The 17435-nt window shown below is 58.2% G+C and overlaps 1 protein-coding gene and 1 long non-coding RNA gene across 4 annotated transcripts in view; one reads left to right on the top strand and one right to left on the bottom strand.

Moving 5' to 3' along the window:
• The window catches only part of LOC308676655, a 12760-nt gene extending 7759 nt beyond the window's left edge, over window positions 1–5001 (top strand). Inside the window, exons 2-3 of the long non-coding RNA XR_014028340.1 lie at window positions 1370–1505; window positions 2536–5001. This is a non-coding gene — a long non-coding RNA (uncharacterized lncRNA). The remainder of the gene's footprint in view (window positions 1–1369; window positions 1506–2535) is intronic.
• LOC308676644 (arf-GAP domain and FG repeat-containing protein 2-like) lies at window positions 4867–13104 on the bottom strand. 3 transcript variants are annotated; one of them, XM_081342625.1, is made up of 12 exons: window positions 12856–13104; window positions 10187–10280; window positions 9563–9678; window positions 7932–8022; window positions 7545–7665; window positions 7071–7190; window positions 6568–6670; window positions 6377–6441; window positions 6193–6285; window positions 5323–5451; window positions 5136–5221; window positions 4867–5000 (listed from the first exon to the last, which is right to left on the bottom strand). In XM_081342625.1, the coding sequence occupies exons 1-12, from the start codon at window positions 13074–13076 to the stop codon at window positions 4929–4931; spliced, it is 1311 nt and encodes a 436-aa protein (XP_081198751.1). In that variant the 5' UTR covers window positions 13077–13104; the 3' UTR covers window positions 4867–4928. The 3 variants fall into 3 exon arrangements, with proteins under 3 accessions (XP_081198751.1, XP_081198752.1, XP_081198753.1); XM_081342626.1 differs by lacking the exon at window positions 6193–6285; XM_081342627.1 differs by lacking the exon at window positions 7071–7190.
• Window positions 13105–17435: the final 4331 nt, after the last annotated feature.

The following is a 17435-nucleotide window of genomic DNA, read 5'->3' as shown; positions in this document are numbered from 1 at the left end:
GGGAGAGAGGGAGAGAGAGAGAGAGAGAGAGAGAGAGAGGAAAGAAAAGGGGGGAAAAAGAGAAAAAGCGGAAGTGACGCAGAGAAAGACAGAGGAAAGAGGAGAGAGAGGAAGAAAAAGACAGAAACACACACACACACACAGAGAGAGAGGAAAGCTCTGCTTTATGGATACACTGGATGCATCTCTCTCTCTCTCTCTCTCTCTTGCTGGGGGGGGAGGTCAGTGGGGCAGGACCAGGGCAGAAACCTACATTAAGGGGTCCAGCTTCGCTAGGCTGACTGCAAGCTCTGGCTGTTGGATCCACCGTCAATGACGCTCACCCAGGGGCAGCTGGATCTCCCTCCTTGTACCCCCCTGTGGGGAAGGGGGGGAGGGAAGAATCTGCTTGAGAAGGTGGTCCGCAGGCGGCTGGCACCCGGTGATGCCTCTGCCTTTTGGCAAGAGGCCACTCCTAGGAACGGCTGGCCTGGACTGACCACTCAGTGGCTCCCGAGGCTGATGGGACAGGTGAACATGGCTGGGGGGGGGAGGCTCTGGGCAGGCAGACTGAGCCTCCCCTCACCCCCGCTGGACCCCAACAGGGACCTTTCTCAGAGGCCCACCAGCTGTTAACTGGCAGGGCCACAAAAGCTGCTGCCCCATTGACCCCCTTCCTGGCAGTGTCTCAAGAGGTGGGGGTGCCTGGCCCCCGGGAGGCACCTCAGAGGGCCCCAGCCCTGAGGCAGGGTCTCCGGGGGAAAGAAGGGGGTCGCATCAGCCCTGAGGTCACAGAGGCTTTGCTCTCTCCCTTGCCAGGCTGCCCAGCCGGGGGGGGGGGGAGAAGCTGCCCCATGGTGCCCTGGGCCACCCTGGCCCTCGTGGCCACCAATGTGGCCTTCTTCTGCCGTCCCGTCCATCCCCCCGGCAGGGCCTGCCTGAGCGTGCAGTCCGTGTGGGGCCAGGGCCAGTGGGGCCGGCTGCTCTGGGCCCCCTTCCACCACCTGGGCCTCTTCCACCTGCTCCTCAACATGGCCACCCTCCTCTGGCTGGGCTGGGCCTTGGAGCAGGAGGTCGGCACCCTCCGGACGGGGGCTCTGCTGCTGGCACTGGCCCTGCTGGGGGGGCTGCTCCACCTCGGGCTGAACTCTCTGCTGGCGCGAGTGACGGGGCAGTCCTGGTACCGGGAGCACTGCGCGGTGGGCTTCTCAGGTGCCGCCTCCCCGGTGGGCTCGGAAGCCCAGGAGCGAGCGGGAGGGCACGGAGGGGGGGCTGGCCAGTGAGGAGAGGCCCCTGAGCCGGCTGTGGGTGCCAGAAGGGGTGGGTGGGCGTTGAGACCCCCCCTTCCCTCCTGCCTCACAGGGGCCCCTCCTGTCCTGGTGCACCACAGGGGTCCTCTTTGCCCTGGAAGCAATGGACGGGCAGGTGGAGGCCTTTCCCGTGGCAACCATGGCTGCAGGCATCACCCTGACGACCAGGTGGCTCTGCGTTCTGGAGTGCCTGGGCCTGGCCCTCTTCTACCCCAGGTAAGGACCGGAACTCCCCCACACCCTTAGGCAGGCCACGGAAACCGGCCTGGGGCTTCTGGACTGCTCCCTCCCAGGGTTTGGAGGGCTTGGAGGCCTCTCCTCCACGACCCCCTCCTTAAAGCTAGCCCAGCCGGTGGCCACCACCGTGTCTCATGGGAATGAACTCCCCAGGACGCAAGAAGCGGCCTTTATTTTTATTTATTTATTTTATTTTAATTCCATTTATATCCCGCCCTTCTCCGAAGACTCAGGGCGGCTTACAAGCTTAGCAGTAGCCTTCATTCTATGTATATGCCTGCTTGTTAGGGCTTTCACACACACCCCAAGCGGCATTATTACAAAGTCAGCTTATTGCCCCCAACAATCTGGGTCCTCATTTTACCTACCTCGGAAGGATGGAAGGCTGAGTCAACCTTGAGCCTGGTGGGATGCGAACCTGCACTGATTGCAGGCAGCTGGTGTTACTTAAGGAGGCATTAGCCCACTGCTCCACCAAGGCTCTTTCCTGTCCGCCCAGGGCCCCACTAGGCCAGAGGCCTCCAAGGAGAGGGGGGGTGGTCCCACGGGAGGGACCTGGAGGCCTCTGCTCCCACCCCACTCAGGGGCAACCACAGGGGGCCACGGAACGTCATTGCAGATTCCCCGATGCATCTGGGCCTGGATGGCTTTCTGGCCATCTTTATGGCACCTGATCTTGTGGGTTTAATTAAACATTTGGCTAAATGAAAAAACTGAACTTGGACTTAGGGGCAAGTGGGCCAACCCTGGGCCTGGCTCTGGCCAGCTTCACTGAGCTCTGAGTGAAGAGCAGCACTTGTGGCCATCTTAAGCCGCTTGAGGAACCTCAAGAGATGTGGCTTGGAAGCCTTGACTGTGTCACCCCTTCCCCAAACTTGGGAGTTGTTGGCACTTTGGGAAGACAGCCAGGAGGAGCCCACCTCCAGGCTGCCACGGTGGGTGGGAGACGGGCACCGTGGTCCAAGATCAAAGCCGCAAACGTGTCCTTGCATTTCTGTCCCCAACGCAGGAGCTCCTTCACCGGTCACCTCTCCGGCATCCTGCTTGGGCTGACTCTGTCCAACACCAACCTGCTCAGCGCGATCATCTGAAGAACGTGCCCCCACCCCCGTCCTGGCTCTGGGGTGGGCAAAGCAGAAAGAGAAGGCCAGCCTGCCCCAAATACAGCCTCTTCCACGTGGCTCTGCGTCAGAGGTCTCTGTGGGTGGAGTGGAGCCACGCCGCCCCTACACCAGCCTTCCAGCAGAGGTGCCCTGGGGCCACTGCTGAAGGCAGGCCAGGACCACCACCCCCATTGGCTTAGCCTCTAGGACCCCTCCCAACCTGCACAGGCTGAATCTTCCCCATCAGTCCCAGAAACAATAGCCACCCCCCCCACCCCAGCAGCACCACCCAGCTCCTTGGAAGGACCCCGATGAGCCTGTTGGAGGGAGCAGGAAGCCTTCAGTGTCTTGTTCCATGCAAGCATCACCGCAGGCTGTGGCTGCTCCTGGGTTCCGCTCTACGCAGGACATCATGTAGACCCGAGGGTGGGTAGGTGGGTGGTGTGTGTCTGTGTCCGTCCGTTACCTTGGCAACATTAAGGCTTGTGGGCATCAGCTCCCAGAATTCCCCAGCCACGTCCAACCTCGGCAACTTTTGTGGACTTCAAAGTCCAGAATTCTGGCTGGGGAATTCTGGGAGTTGAAGTCCACAAGCCCTTCAAAGTCCTCCTGGACTCCCCCGGTCCAGATCCAGCTCGGTGGGGTCCCACTTAGGATACCAACTTCAGCGTCATAGGGGTTTTTCCGTGGGAGCGCAGCCGGGCCCAACCCAGGCTGCGATCAGCTCGAGGCCACCTCGGCACAGCTGACCGGCTTTGGGGTGGGGTGGGGTTGGTTGAGCCCGTCTATCAGGTTGCTCCCCCCATAGAAGGTGGGCTGAAAAGGCATCTCCTGGGCACCTCCCCACCACATCTCGTGTGCGTGTGTGTTTCCATGTGTTTTCCTTTGACCCCCCCCATGGGAAACCTCAGCAAGCAACGCGGCGGCTTTTGTAGTCACAAAAAGGCAACGGCTCTGCACCAGCACGCTCGTTAAATACTTTTTTTTTCTCGTATAGATAACTATAGACATTTTGAGTGCAACACGCTCGTGTTCTCTCTCTCTATAGATTTGGTGAGCATATAGATATAAGCCTTAAAAACGTAGGTCCATATTTTTCTCCAAAATATAAACTCCACTCTTCTTTGGGGGAGCGGGGGGGGGGAGGACTGGGGGGGGTGCTACAAAAGAACGAGGACAGTGAGCAGACCGTTCCCCCCCCCCCGGGGAGCCCTGGAATGAGATGCTGCAAAGAAGGAACAACGTGCAAAGGAGCCACCCACCCTGACACCCCCTCCCCCCTCCCCCACCCTGGCATGGCTGGGGGGGGGGAGGCTAAGCATAAATAAGCAAGCGTCTTTGGCTTCCAGGGGCCGGGTGGGGGGGAGGTTAAATTCGGCCCAGTCGGATTTTCCAAAATCCCCCCAAAAAGCCTGACTGGGGAGGGGAGGGGGCCCCTTCCGAAAGCACAAATCTCACTTGTGGACGGCACTCAGCAGGCACTGATTTGACAAAGGGGGGGGCGTCGGGGATGGAAGACTTTGGAGGGCAGCATTTTGTGAGTGGGGGGGGGAGCTCTGCCACGGGACAGGTGAGGGGGGGCATCCAGGCAGAAGGGAGCCCCCTCCCCAAAAGGCTCCGACCGCGGCCCCTCCCCTCTGGAAAGGAGGCGTGTGGGAGGGGGCAGCTCCCAGGGCTGCAAAGCCGGGAGGGGTCTCGGTCCCTGCTTCCTTCTCTTCAGGGTCCCCTCGGGGCTGTGGCCGGTGGGACCACAAAGCCCCCTCGCTAGCTGAAGCATCCCTGACTGACCCCCTCCACTCCGCCCCCCCCCCAGGTTTAGTGCAAGAAAAAGCCAAGAGTGAGGAGAGGCAGCTGAGGGGGGGGGTCTCTGGCCTTTCCCCCCCAAATTTCCCCTGGCCAGATGCCGCCCACTGGGCGTGGGGGGAGAGGTCAGAGGGGAGAAGTGGCACCAGACTGCACATAGATGAGCCCAATTGCACTCCCCCCCCCCGGCTGAAACTGCAGGACCTGCTGGAGACAACCCCCCCCTTGTGGGAGAGGAGCCCCAAGGGAAGAAAAAGCTGCAGCAGACCCAGGCTGTGCTGGGGGGGGAAGGGAAGAGGCCCATCACAGGGTGTCTTTGGCCTCGGCTGCCCCCACACCCCGACCCACACACCCCTCTGCTGGGGACCCGTCAGGGGCGGCCTTTGGCTTCCTCCGAGGCGCCCCCCCATTCCTGGGGACGGAGGCCCTGCTGGGCAGAACTGACCCCCCCACACACTGGCTGAGGGTCTCCGTCCGCACTGGGGGCCGGAGGGGGCTAGGAGAAGGGGTTGGTGGGGGGGTGCTTAGCCGGGGCGAAGCGGGGCGAAGGCGAGGCGGCCATTGGGTTCTGCAAGGGGGGAAGAGAGAGACGGAGTGAGAGTGAGGGACGCAGGCTGCTGCTGCAAGGCCCTCCCCCTGCCTTCTCGGACCCCTCCCCAGAAGCCCCTGCTCAGAGGGGGGGGAGCAGGCCAGGCCCCCTTACCACAAAAGGGTTGGTCGAGTAGCCGGTGGGCAGTCCCAGCGGCCTCTGTCCGTCTCGGGCTGCAGGAAAGCCCCCGAAGGACGTCCCTGAAGCCAAGGAGGGGGCGGTCAAGAGAGGGAAGCGGCCGGCAACCCTTCCCCCCCCACACACACACACTGCTGCCCAGGAAGGCCGGACTCCGTCTTACCCCCGTTGTGCTGCTGACCCACAACGGCCTGTGTGGGGAAGAACAGCGGCTCCTGCTGCAGTGGGGAAGCGAAGGTGCCCGAGAGCGGGGAGGCCGAGAAGCCGCTGGGGGACCCGACCAGGAAGGTGCCTGCCAGGAGAGGGTCCAGAGTGAAGGGACCTCGGAGGTCTTCTAGTCCAACCCCCCCACCCCCGGCTCCAGCAGGAGACCCTTCCTCACTTCAGACACTCTCTTCTTGAAAACCTCCGGTTTTGGAGCACACACAACTTCTGGCGGCCAGCTGTTCCACTGGTTAATCGTCGGGAGGTTTCTCCTTAATTCCAGGTCGCTCCTCTCCTTGACCTTTCCCGCCTGCCTTTGGGGGCTTTGGAGAAAGTGCTTTCTCCTTGGGGGCTCTTGCCCCCTTCCCCCCGGGGCTGGGCCGGGGCGCTGCTGCCCTTGTGGGTCCCCCCACAGCCCCAGTCGTTTCTTAGCTGCAGGGGGGGGGATCACAAAGCCCCTCGCGCTGAACTGAGCCCTGGAGCAAAGGGGGCTCCCACCGGGGGGCTCCCCGCAGCTTTTGAAAGGCTCGACCCGCTGAAACTCAGCCTGAAAGCCAGGCCAGCTGCGACCCCCGATCCTCCAAAGCCCCGGGGCACGTGGACTCGCACTCGAGCCCGGAGCAGGGATGGCCAGAGAGGAAGGGGCTCGTGGCCCGTTTCAGGGGGGGCCACAAGAGCGCTGGCTTCGAAGCAGCGGCCGATCCGTCCCGCCACGACTGGGCGGCACCGGGCCCACCCTCGGCCGGTCCTCTGGCCAGGGGCGCCGTTCTTGACAGGGCCGCCTGGGGGTCCCGGTGGGCTGTCCCCCCCCCGAGCAGAGGAGGCTTACCTTGGGCGAGGCCGTTGGTCTGGAAGGGGTTGGTGGAGGGCAGCGTGGGCTGGGAGACCACCGGGCTGGCAAAGGGGTTGGTGCAGGTGGGGACTGCGGGAGAGGCAGGAAGAAGGGGCGTGCCCTTGAGGGAGGACCCGAGGGTGCCCGCAGCCCCTCGCCCAAACCAAGGAGCGCTACTTACCCCCGAAGGCCGCAGCGGGGCTGGAGGGGGGCAGAACGGGGGACTGGCTAAGGGGGCCGAAGACACTGCCGGAGGAAAGAGTAGGTCAGTTGGGGGGGAAGGCAGCCGCCAGGCCGGGTCCCGGATCAGCCGGTGGGGGGGGGGAGGGCCGAGGGAGGGAACCGCCTGGGCACCAGCGGGGGAAGAGCTACCTGCTCGGGACCCCTCCCATGCGGAAGGCTCCGCCCAGGCTCGGAATGCCCACTCCGGGCTGGCTGGCAGGGGAGGCGGGGAAGGCTCCCACGTGGGCGCCACCTGCAGGGCAGAGGAAGAGCAGCAGCGGTCAAGGAGGCCCTCGCTGGCAGGGCAGCCCCAAAGACGCCAGTCGCTCCCCAAAGGGGACCCCCAGACGCCTCTACTTTCAGTAGAAACACTTCCCCACGGAGCTTGGCAGGAGCGCCCCCTTCCCTCCCCCTCACAGCAGGCACGCACAGGGCGCCCCCTGCGGCCTAAGGGGTGCTGGGATGGCTGTTCTTCTGACCCCCCCACCCAAAGTGAGCCAAGACCCCCCCTCGCCCAATGAGGCTCCCAGGAGTGGCGGAAGAAGGCAAGCATCGCTGCCATCGGAATCAGACTTCTCCCCCCCCCAGAAGCATCAGAGAGGAGTCCAGCCCCCTCCCGAGGCCTGAGAATGGGGGGAGGGGGCTGCGGTTACCTGCAGTGACCGGCTGGCTCTGGAAAGGGCTGTGGCTGGAGGCTAAGGGGTCCCCAAAAGTTGACAGGGCTCCCCCAAAGGCATCGAAGCTGGGAAAGGCAGGGTGAGCTGCTACTGGGCCTGAGGGCACAAATGGGGAGGGGGGAACAGAAAGCCTTTCTCCTCAAGGACCCCCCCAACCCTTTCCAAGCACGGAGGTTGCCTTTGGGAGGGGGATTCCTCCAGCAACCCGGCAATCAGGACGGGGGAGGGAATCTGAGGCCCTTTCAGCCAGTCCGCGCTGCCCTCCCCAATTCCCCTCAGCACGATCCTCGGCCTCTTCCCTGCCGGCCCCCAGCCCCAGACTGATGCTCAGGGTCCCTTCTGAGACCACCCAGGTCTTCCTCGCTGATAGCTTCAGCCTACGGCTCCCCCACACTCAACAGGGGAGACCCCACCCACATTACGAGACCCCCTGCAGCCAGACGGGCTCACCTCCAAAGGCAGGGAAGGCAGGCCCAGGTGGGGGGGCCGCAAAGGGGTCCCCCCCTATGTCCGCCAGCAGGTCTGTGCTGGCCTTTTTGGCTGGCTGGGCAGCCGGGGCTTTCTCCGACACCTGCAAGAAAAGGAGTTATCGGGAAGCAGAAAGCCCCCCCCCCGAGTAGCTCCCCTCCCCTCCAGACTGCACAAAGCCAGCCGTGAGCCAAGGACAGAGCCCCCCCCCCGATGCGAGGGACACAGTGCCTGCCTTCAAGTCGTGTGTCAGCTTCACTAGACCCCCCCTACCCCCAAGCTGCCAGGAGCCCTTGGCTGAACTGGGCCCCCAGGGGAGCCTGTGGAAGGGCCCAGGGGAGCCCCCCCCCCTTGGCCAGGAGCTCTGACCTGGGGGGTCTTGGCGCCCGTCTTGGCTTCCGCAGGGGAACTCTGGGCACTCAAAGCGGCTAAGCTTCTGGCTTGGTCAGGCGACACATACCTGTGAGTAGAAACAGGACAGGGTGAGCCCCCCCCGGGGGAGGGGGGAAGGCTTTCCAGCCCTGCTGCCTCCTCCTCCTCCTTGCCCCCTTGATGAGTTTATTCCAGGGGGCAGAAGATTTCTCCTGCACACAGGCCCTCCTCGACATGCGACTAACAGAGGAGCCCGTCCCATGAAGGCCGTAACAGTTGTGAACTGGGTCAGTCCTTTTCCTTAGACTGGCCAAACCCAAGTCCCGTAGCCGTTCTTCGTCCAGGCCTCGGATCCTTAGTTGCTCTTCTCTGGACTTTTCCCTAGGTCTCAACCGTCTTTTTTGTAATGCGGTGACCAAAACTGGACGCTGGTATTCCGGGTTTGGCCTCACTAAGGCTTCATAAAGCGGTGCTAATTCCTTCTGTGATCTTGATTTTCTATCCCCCCGTTTACACAACCAAGGATGACTGCATTGGCCCTTTTGGCTGCCGCTGCCCACAGCTGGCTCACGTCTGAGGGATCGTCCACTAGGACCCCAAGGCCCCTCTCACTGTCGCTGCTTTCGAGCCGGGCGGGTGTCGCCTAATCTGCACTTGCACCTTTGGGTCTTCCTGCCCAGGTGTAAAAGAAACCCTGGCTTTTCTACACATTAACATCATTTTTTTCCGAGCTGTCACTAAGTGAATGACACGGTCGTTAAGAAATCCCACGGCTTGTTAGGGTGTGGTCTGGGAAGTGTCTTGGCAAATCACGTGACCACGGGACACACCACGTACTGCGGGGGGGGGGGGAATCCTTGGAACGTCAGAACCGGGTCGCAGCAACTTCTCCGCAGGTAGGCCGCGGCTTGAAACGGTCGCCTAGCAACAAGTCCCAAGTCCTCAGATTTATGACCTCAAGCCCCTGAAGGCGAGGCAGGGCAGGGATTTAGCCCCACCAAGCTGCCTGTTGCAGGGCGATGCCCACTCCTGCGCAGTGGCTGCATGGAGGAGCCGGGGACTCAGAGGCCGGCCTGCCTGAGGCTTCTTCCGGGCGGCTAAAAGCAAACAGGCCGCCAGGTGGGCAAGGGGAGGGGATTCAGCAGGGCCAACCAAGGTCAAGCCCCTCCTGCCAGGTGGAAGACCTCTGAGGTGCCCTCTCGGCTCCCAATTAGGGAATTTCGGTACAAATTCAGATCTCAGGTCCTTTCAACGAGGGTGGCCAAGCCACGTCCCGCTGTTCCTTATTGGACTTTCTGCTAATGTTTGTTTTTTTTAAAAAAAAAATCTCTTTGGTTAACTTTTCTGCAGGCGGGCTGGTTAGTGGCGAGCAACAGGGGCTGGCGATCCGCCTGCTCTCTGGCCCCTGGGATGGACAGGACTTGATTTCCTGGATGGCACCGCCCAGCTCTATCAGAGTTTGCCCTGCTGGAAGCCAGCCAGGGGGAACGCTGCCGTGGAGCGCCTGAATCGACCGATTTTGCTCTGAGCCAGCCCCACGCCCCGCGTCCAGGGGGCTCTGGCCTGCACCGGTCAGCACCTGCCCGGATGCCATAGGCCGCATCCAGGGCCCCCGCTCTCACGCTCACCATCGCTTCTTCTCGTATTTCTCCTGCAGAAACTCCTTCACCTTCTGAGGGTCCTGGGAATCTGGCAGCAGGGACGACCGCGAATCGAAAGACCCCAGCCAGATCTTCCGGCAGGCCTGGGGAGGGGGTCCGAACGAGAGGAGACGGCTACAAACCAGGACGTCTCTGGAAACGGTCAGTCGTCCAGCCCACGCTTGCCCCAAAGGTGTTTCCCCCCCCCCAAAAGGCAGTCAGACTTTCCTACCTAAGAGTCCAGTTGCCTTTTGGAAAAAGGGGCTCCTCTGGGGCTCCAAATCAGGAAGCCCATCCGTTTAATAAAAGGGTGTAGCTGAGAAGCACCACCGCACAAGGGACGTGGCCGCTCCCCCCGTGGCAAGGAGGAAGGGCTGGGCTGCTTTTTAAAATGCAAACATGCTTGCAGCGTTTTACAGGCAGACGCCCAGCTTGCATCCCTTTGCACCTTGGGGGTGGGAGGGACGTTACCCAATACATTTATATGCTGCTCAGGTTGTAGGCAGGCAACTCTGGGCGGTTTGTCAGATGCGGTGGGATGTTACAGGAATCAAAGTGTGCCTGTTCAACCGTATCACCAGAAGCAAAGCAGCCACGACCCCCCCCCCTCACCTCATTCCCACGAGACTGGAGGAACTGCACCTCGCCCTCTGTGAAGGTGGTCATGGAGATGGATTTCACCCGGTGAGGGGGATTCAGGCCACGGCTACATGGGGGTGGGGGGGGGGGAGAGAGAGAAAAGCATTCACAAGTTACAGTAATGCACAGGTAACAGGATGACAGAGTTGGAAGGGACCTTGGAGATCTTCTAGTTCAGGGGTAGGCAACCTTGGCTCTTTTATGACTCATGGACTTCAACTCCCAGAATTCCTGAGGCAGCAGCTGGCTCAGGAATTCTGGGAGTTGAAGTCCACGAGTCATAAAAGAGCCAAGGTTGCCTACCCCTGTTCTAGTCCAAGCCCGTTTGAGCAGGAGACCGTAGACCATTTGAGACAAGTGGCTGTCCAGTCTCTTCTTAAAAACCTCCAGTGACGGAGCCGCCACAACTTCTAGAGGCAGGCAGTTCCACTGGTGAATGGTCCTCCCTGTCAGGAAGTTTCTCCTTAATTCTAGGTCGCTCCTCTCCTTGCTCAGTTTCCATCCGTTGCTTCTCTCCCCGCCTTCTGCTGCTTTGGAGGACAGCTTGACCCCTGGTGCTTTTTCAAAAGGAAACTGGACTTCAGTCCTGAACTTAAGAAGCCTTGCTGGATATGAAGCGAAAAGTCTTCAAGGAAACACAAAATCCGGTCACCTTTTAAACAAGCACCTTTGGGACAACCGTGACCTGGATGACTGAGCACCTCCTTAGACAGGGGGAGCCCCGAAAATATTGCTATCATGTTCCCCCTGGTCCTCCTCTTACAGGCACTGACCGGAGATGGATCCTCCCGAGGAGTCAGGGCCGGGCCGGGTTTGGGGGCGAATCTTCGGCCTGTAAGAGGGCCAGCCGGGTGAGTGGGGCTGGCGACAGGACCCTCCTCCCCTTGCCCCATTCTGAGCCGAGATTCAGGTCTGGGTAGAAGCGGGCCAAGCAGCCCCCAGTTCCTGCCCCGAGGCTCTTCCTGCCTCAGTGGCAGCCAAGTTTCCACCCTTCCGAACTGCTGATTCTTCTTCAGCCCCTGGCAGTTAATGATTAAAGGGACCAAACAAGTAAGCTCTCAGACCGTCCTTCGGAGGGGGGAAGCAACACGGGGAGGGACCCAGATCAAGGCGGCTTCAGACCGGGGGCAGATCTGTCCCCTAAATCTTTGTTTCCCCAGATCAGCCACATCCACAGCTGGCTGGGGAATTCTGGGAGTTGCAGTCCACAAGTCTCAGAGTTGCCAAGACTGGACAAGGAAATAGAGTCTCAGTTGCTCCGAATCTATCCATACGCCGAGGCGGCCAAGCTCCGGAGGTTGAGCGTTCCCTACCCCTTTGAGACGCACGGTGAAATTAGGGCCGCATTTCCCTCTGACACAGGCCCCCAAAGGTGCTTCTCTCCAGGCCGCATGGCAGAGGCGAGCAAGTTGCAGCCCATTTTCAACAGAGAAACTTTCCTGGATGCTCAACGCACCTTCGCCTCTTCTTCTTCCAAGTTCAAGATGCCTTTTTCCGTGGCATCTTCCCCAGCTGTCAAGGTTCCCCCTTCATAAACTTGGTGTGGTGTGAGCAAACAACACAACTTTCCACTGCCTCAACCCTTAGTTTTCACAAACGGGCTAAAGATGTTGTGGTGAACGGTCTTTTAGATCTTGCTTGTCCTTTTTTTGGCAAGCATCTATATTTTTGCAAGATCTACCCACGGCATGCTAAGTTTGGGGCACAAATTATGTCTGCTCCAATCACTGTAGTTTCCATCTGCCAAGACCGAATTAAGGGAGTGCCCGGACATCTCCCGTCCTTGCCCCACAGACGCTGGTAGCTCGTATCTGAATTCACGTTCCCATCTGAAGCAACATCAGCCAGTGAAGGTGGCAACAGGCTGTGGGACCGAGGAACAAAATGCAGATCTGCAGCTCCCTGCATTGCCCACTTGAAAGAGCTGCCATCGTCCAGAGGCAGCGGGCCAGGGGCTGCCGGCCGCAGGGCGACCCGCACGGTTTGAGAATAGAATAAAGGGAAGGAGAGCAGTGGCAGGAAGCCGGGCATTTCCTTCGAGTCTGATGGGTGGACTTCAACTCCCAGAATTCTCCAGTGTGATGGCCGGATACGGATCTGCTCCCTCTGATCCCTTGCGGGTTTGACCTTGAACGTGGGGAGGCAACACAGCCTAGAGGCCAATGTTGCTCAACCTTGTCCGCTTGCAGAAGCGTTGACTGCAACTCCCAGATTTCCCCAGCCAGCCTGGGGAATTCTGGGAGTTGTAGTCCACACCTTTGCAAGCAGTCAAGGTTGAGAAACTCTGCTCTTCCTGGCAGAAAATACCTGCAGGCAGGCAACGTTTGTGCCCTGCAGGTGCCAGGTGTGCCGCTCAAAGGGGGGGGCAGGGCTCCCCTCCCCCTACCCAGGCAAGGGGGAGCACCCGAGGAGGGAGGGAGGGACTGGTCCCCCCCCGCAGACTCACGGGGGGGGGAGAGATCAGCCTTTGCGCCCTGCAGGTGCCAGGTGTGCCGCCCCTCCCTCCCTCCCTCCCTCCTCCCCCCACCCCGGCCTTCAAGGGCGGGGGGGCAAGACTCCTCCTTTCCCTCCCCGGAAAGCCCCCCTGCCCACCCAGGACCCCCAGGCCGGGGGAGCCGCCGGGGAAGGGAGGGGGGACTCACAGCGCCCCCGAGCAGGCGGTGCAGACGAAGCTGCCGATGGTGATGTCCACGTAGGTGACGCCGCGCTGCCCGCACTCGAAGCACAGGCGGCTGGCCGGCTCCGCGCTCACCAGCTCCCGCACGCGGCGGGACCACTGCTCCGACTCCGAGTCCCGCGGGGAGCCCGGCTTCCTCGAGCCCGGCCCGGACGCGGAGCCCCCGCCGCCCGCCGCCGCCGCCATCCGGGCGCCCCTGAGCCCCCGGCTGCCCCGGCCGCCCCTCCGCGCATGCGCCGGGCGCCGCCCACCTCGCGCGGCGCATGCTCGCCTCGCCAGCCCCCCCCCCGCGCACCGTTAGCCTGAGTAACGGCCGGGGCAGGGCGTGGCCTGCGGGCGCCTGCGCGGAAGGCGTCGGCCTCCTACGCCTGCCCGGGGGCGAAGCTCGAGCGTCTGTCTGCTCGGGACACGGATCTCTCGAGTGCTCTGCTTGCCAGGCGAATCTAGTCTCTCTCGTCCTTGGCTAGGCTGACTTGGCTGAACAGGGTAGAGGCCGTTAGGAAGTTTAAGGGGGATGGACTTCAACTCCCAGAATCCCCCTGGGCTGAGGAACTCTGGGAGTTGAAGTCCACGAGCCCTCTTAATCTTGCCAAGGTTGAGAAACATCGGTGTGGGCCTTCTCCAAATCAGCCACACGTTGCAAACGTTTGGGTAGCCTCGTGCACCCGGCACGTAACCCCGAAAGACCCCTGAAGACCCCCCAAGGTGGGCAGCGAGGTGGGCACTGTCCCCCACGCCCTCCGATACCCAGGATGCTCTCCCCAAGTGGGTCCCTGTCCTCGGCTTCAAGGTCCGTAAAGAATGGGGACCGAGGAGAGGCTGGCAGGGTGAGCGTGCCAGGGCAGCTCAGCTGGTGGGTACCTGGAGGGGCAGCTTCATATATATAGTGTTTTATTTTTTATTTTTTATTAGTTTTCCAATATTACAACAGTATCTCGAAAAAGCAACGTGGTGTCTGGGTTACAATAGTTCCATTTCAGACAAATACATATTATTACAAATCTCCTAATTGTTGTTCCTTAAACTTATTTATTCGAACAAGCCGGCCTGGTCTGATGGGTTTGGGGTTTTAACATTGATTTTAACTAATTTATTGCATCGGGCACAATTATTTATTTTTTTTTTTAACTTTTGTATCTTGTATTTTTGATATTTATTGCCCTGTACACCGCCCTGAGTCCTTCGGGAGAAGGGCGGTATATAAATCAAATAAATATAAATACAGGGAGACCCCAAGTGAACAGACTGCAAAATCGCACATGCCTGCATTATGTTCTGTTATTAATTAATTAATTAATTAATTGGATTTATTCGCTACCCATCTGGTTTTGAAATGTCTGGCGGCTTGCGGCATGAAAACATTGAAATCATCAGAAATAATTTTTTCTATTGGCAAGTTACACAGAGATATTCGTCACCAGTCGATTACCCCTTTTTTGTTTAAAATTTATGTATTTAAATTTCTGGGGCATTCCAGCTTTCAGTTTAAATCAAGATAAACGTATGTCTCTAAAAACAGCCAATTTTGCTTCAAATAGTTCTTGTTGGGGGATTTTTTTTCTCTGCTTCGTTTTATCAGTTGTGCTTTGACTGTTCAAGGAAGAAAATAAAGTTTCTGGCTCTAGCAGAACAAGCAAGGCTGCATTGGGAAGACTGTAGGGGTGACACAACAGCAGCCTTGCAATATTGAAGGGGCTGCCCCAAAGAAGGGGGGTCCCCCTCTTCTCCAAAGCACCCGAAGGCAGGACAAGAAGCAAGGGATGGAAACTCATCGAGGAGAGAAGCAACCTGGAACCAAGGAGAAACTTCCCTAACAGTGAGGACAATCAACCGGTGGAACAACCTGCCTCCAGAAGGTGTGAATGCTCCAACACTGGAAGTTTTTAAGATTGCGCAGCCACTTGTCTGGAACGGTATAGGGATCTCCTGTTGGACTAGAAGACCTGCAAAGTCCCTTTCAATTCTGTTATTCTGTAACCCCACATTAACCAGTGGAACAGCTTGCTTCCAGAATTTGTAGGTGCTCCATCACTGGAGGCTTTTAAGAAGAGACTGGGCAATGATTTGTCTGGAATGGAGCAGGAAGTCCTGCCTGAGCAGGAGAAGAGCACCTACAACAGGTGCTGTGCTGGCTGAGGAATTCTGGGAGTTGAAGTCCACGAGTCAAAAGAGCCAAGGTTGCCTACCCCTGACCTACAAGATCCCTTCTGACTTTTGTTATTCTGTGGTTCTGTTATTCTGACTGCACTACGACCCCTTTTGCCGTTGCCAAACAGCCTCGTGAAGCAAAGCTAATATTTGGGCAGGCACCCATTGTGCCCTGGGGTACTGGGAAGATTTTGGCTTCGGGATGATGGTCTTTGAACAGTTGGCAGCCTGCAATAATTTGAGGCGTTTCCCTTCCAATGCAGGAGCCAGGCTGCTTGCAGGCTTCTGACAACCCAGGAGACAGAGGCGGGAGTGACTGGCTGGCGATTCACACCATTGCTGTAAATAAACCTTGCAGCCCCCAAAAGGGGTGGGAATTCACAAGTGAGGGAAGAGGAGGAGGAGGAGGAGAAGGTGTCCAGCCAGCCTGAACTGCGCCTGATCACGTTGGTACCACCTTAGCAAAGTGTTCACACAAACGCCAGTCATGCGTTTCCCAGATTTATTATTTATTAATTTATGCATCAGGTTTTCGTGAATCTCCCTCCCCCGTTTGTGCAACAGGCAGAATGAGTTCTCGGAGTCCAGTCCCCGTGAAACTCTTTTGGGATATTCTCCAATCCAGCTTGATTCCTTTCTACGAAAAAAATCTCCCCCGTCCCCTCCACCACCACCACCACACGCACACAAACACACCCCGTTCTGTATTTTGGAGTTGGGTTTGTTAACCTCTTGTGACAAAATAAAGAAGTGGATGCAGCATCTCTTATATAATGGTCAAGGCCTAAAACAGGGGTGTCCAATCTTGGCCACTTTAAGACTTGTGGACTTCAACTCCCAGAATTCCCCAGCTGGGAGTTGGCATCCACAAGTCTTAAAGTGGCCAAGACTGGACACTCCTGGCCTAGAATTTGGAAACTGCTAACTTACAGGTAATGGAACCATATCAAAAGACAGGGTTATGCACAGGAACCGCGGGAGAAAGTAAAACGCAGTTGTGGCTCCATGAATAATGTCTAGTTACAGAGTGTTTCTTGAGTGCTAAAGGAGACGGCCTTGCAGGGCTGAGCCGTCAATGGACACCGCAGTTGCACTGAAGGCAGACAGTAAGCCAAGCCATGTTACAGGGTTAAGGTGGGCTGCAGCCCCTGGAGACCCCTCAAAAGCCAAGAATTTCCTGGCCCTGGAAAGAGTTACGAAACATGTGTGCGAGTTCTCCCACAGAGCGCAGAACATAACACCCAGCTACAAAGAAGGAAGCTAGTACTGGCAGTCCTCCCCTTGCAACTAATTCATTTAGCGACCGTTTAAAGTTGCAACAGCCCTGAAAAAGGCGAGTTATGACCTTTTTCACGCTGATGGCCATTGCAACATCCCCATGGTTACGTGATCAAATTCAGATGCTTGTCCACCGACTCACGTTTATGACCATTCCAGTGTCCCCTTTTGCAACCAAATTCAATGGGGAAGCCAGATTCACTTAGTAACCGTGTTACTAACAACCACCACAGTGATTTACTTAACAACTCTGGTAAGAAAAGTCATGAAATGGGGCAAAACTCCCTTAACAATAATAATAGAGTTGGAAGGGACCTTGGAGGTCATCTAGCCCAACCCCCTGCTCAGGCGGAAAACCCTATGCCATTTCAGGCAAGTGGCTGTCCAGTCTCTTCTTAAAAACTTCCAGTGTTGGAGCATTCACCGCTTCTGGAGGCAGGTTGTTTGCTTAGCAGCAGCAATTTTGGGCTCAGCTGTGATCGTAAGTTGAAGACTACCTGAAAATTTGGCTTAATATGGACAGTGGAGAAGGTTTATCTCTTCTCCCTCTTTCCTGGCCGTCTGAGGAAGGAGGCAACGCAAACCACTTTTGAAAATCTTGCCAAGCAAGCTGCAAAGAGATTGGAAGGCCGGCTCGCCCACGGAGTGAGAATCCAACGGCTGTATCCTCTTTTCTTCCTGGGACACGCTCCCCTCAGATTCCAGAGGTTGCTTAGCTTGTTGACACCGTGAGCTTGAAATTATGGAAGTGCATCCAGTACTATAATCGGTCCAGGCTGCACGTGGCATCACAAGTCCCTCAGCAAAGTGACACTTGAGCAAAACACCCTCTTGCAATTCTCAGTTGAGGCTTTTCCCAGAAAAAGGAAAGATGGTGCAACCGTTCTATAAAGGTCAGCTGGAACTTCACTCTCCACAAGAGATTATTGCGTATATTGCAAACTTGGCACAGCTCATTTCTCCCCCCGCCCCACATCGTTCCTTAAAAACAGGGCACCTGTCCCTTTGAGGAATAATGTTCCTCTGGCTCCGGGTCTGTTACCCAAATGCCCCCCATAGCTGGCCAGGCTGCCCTTTCCTCTACCAAATTGGCAGCTTTGAATTTTGAGCCAATCTGAT

The sequence above is a fragment of the Vipera berus genome (genome assembly GCF_964194415.1).
Source record: "Vipera berus genome assembly, chromosome: W".
In the NCBI taxonomy this organism is placed as follows: Eukaryota; Metazoa; Chordata; class Lepidosauria; order Squamata; family Viperidae; genus Vipera; species Vipera berus.
This window is presented reverse-complemented; position numbering and strand designations above follow the sequence as displayed.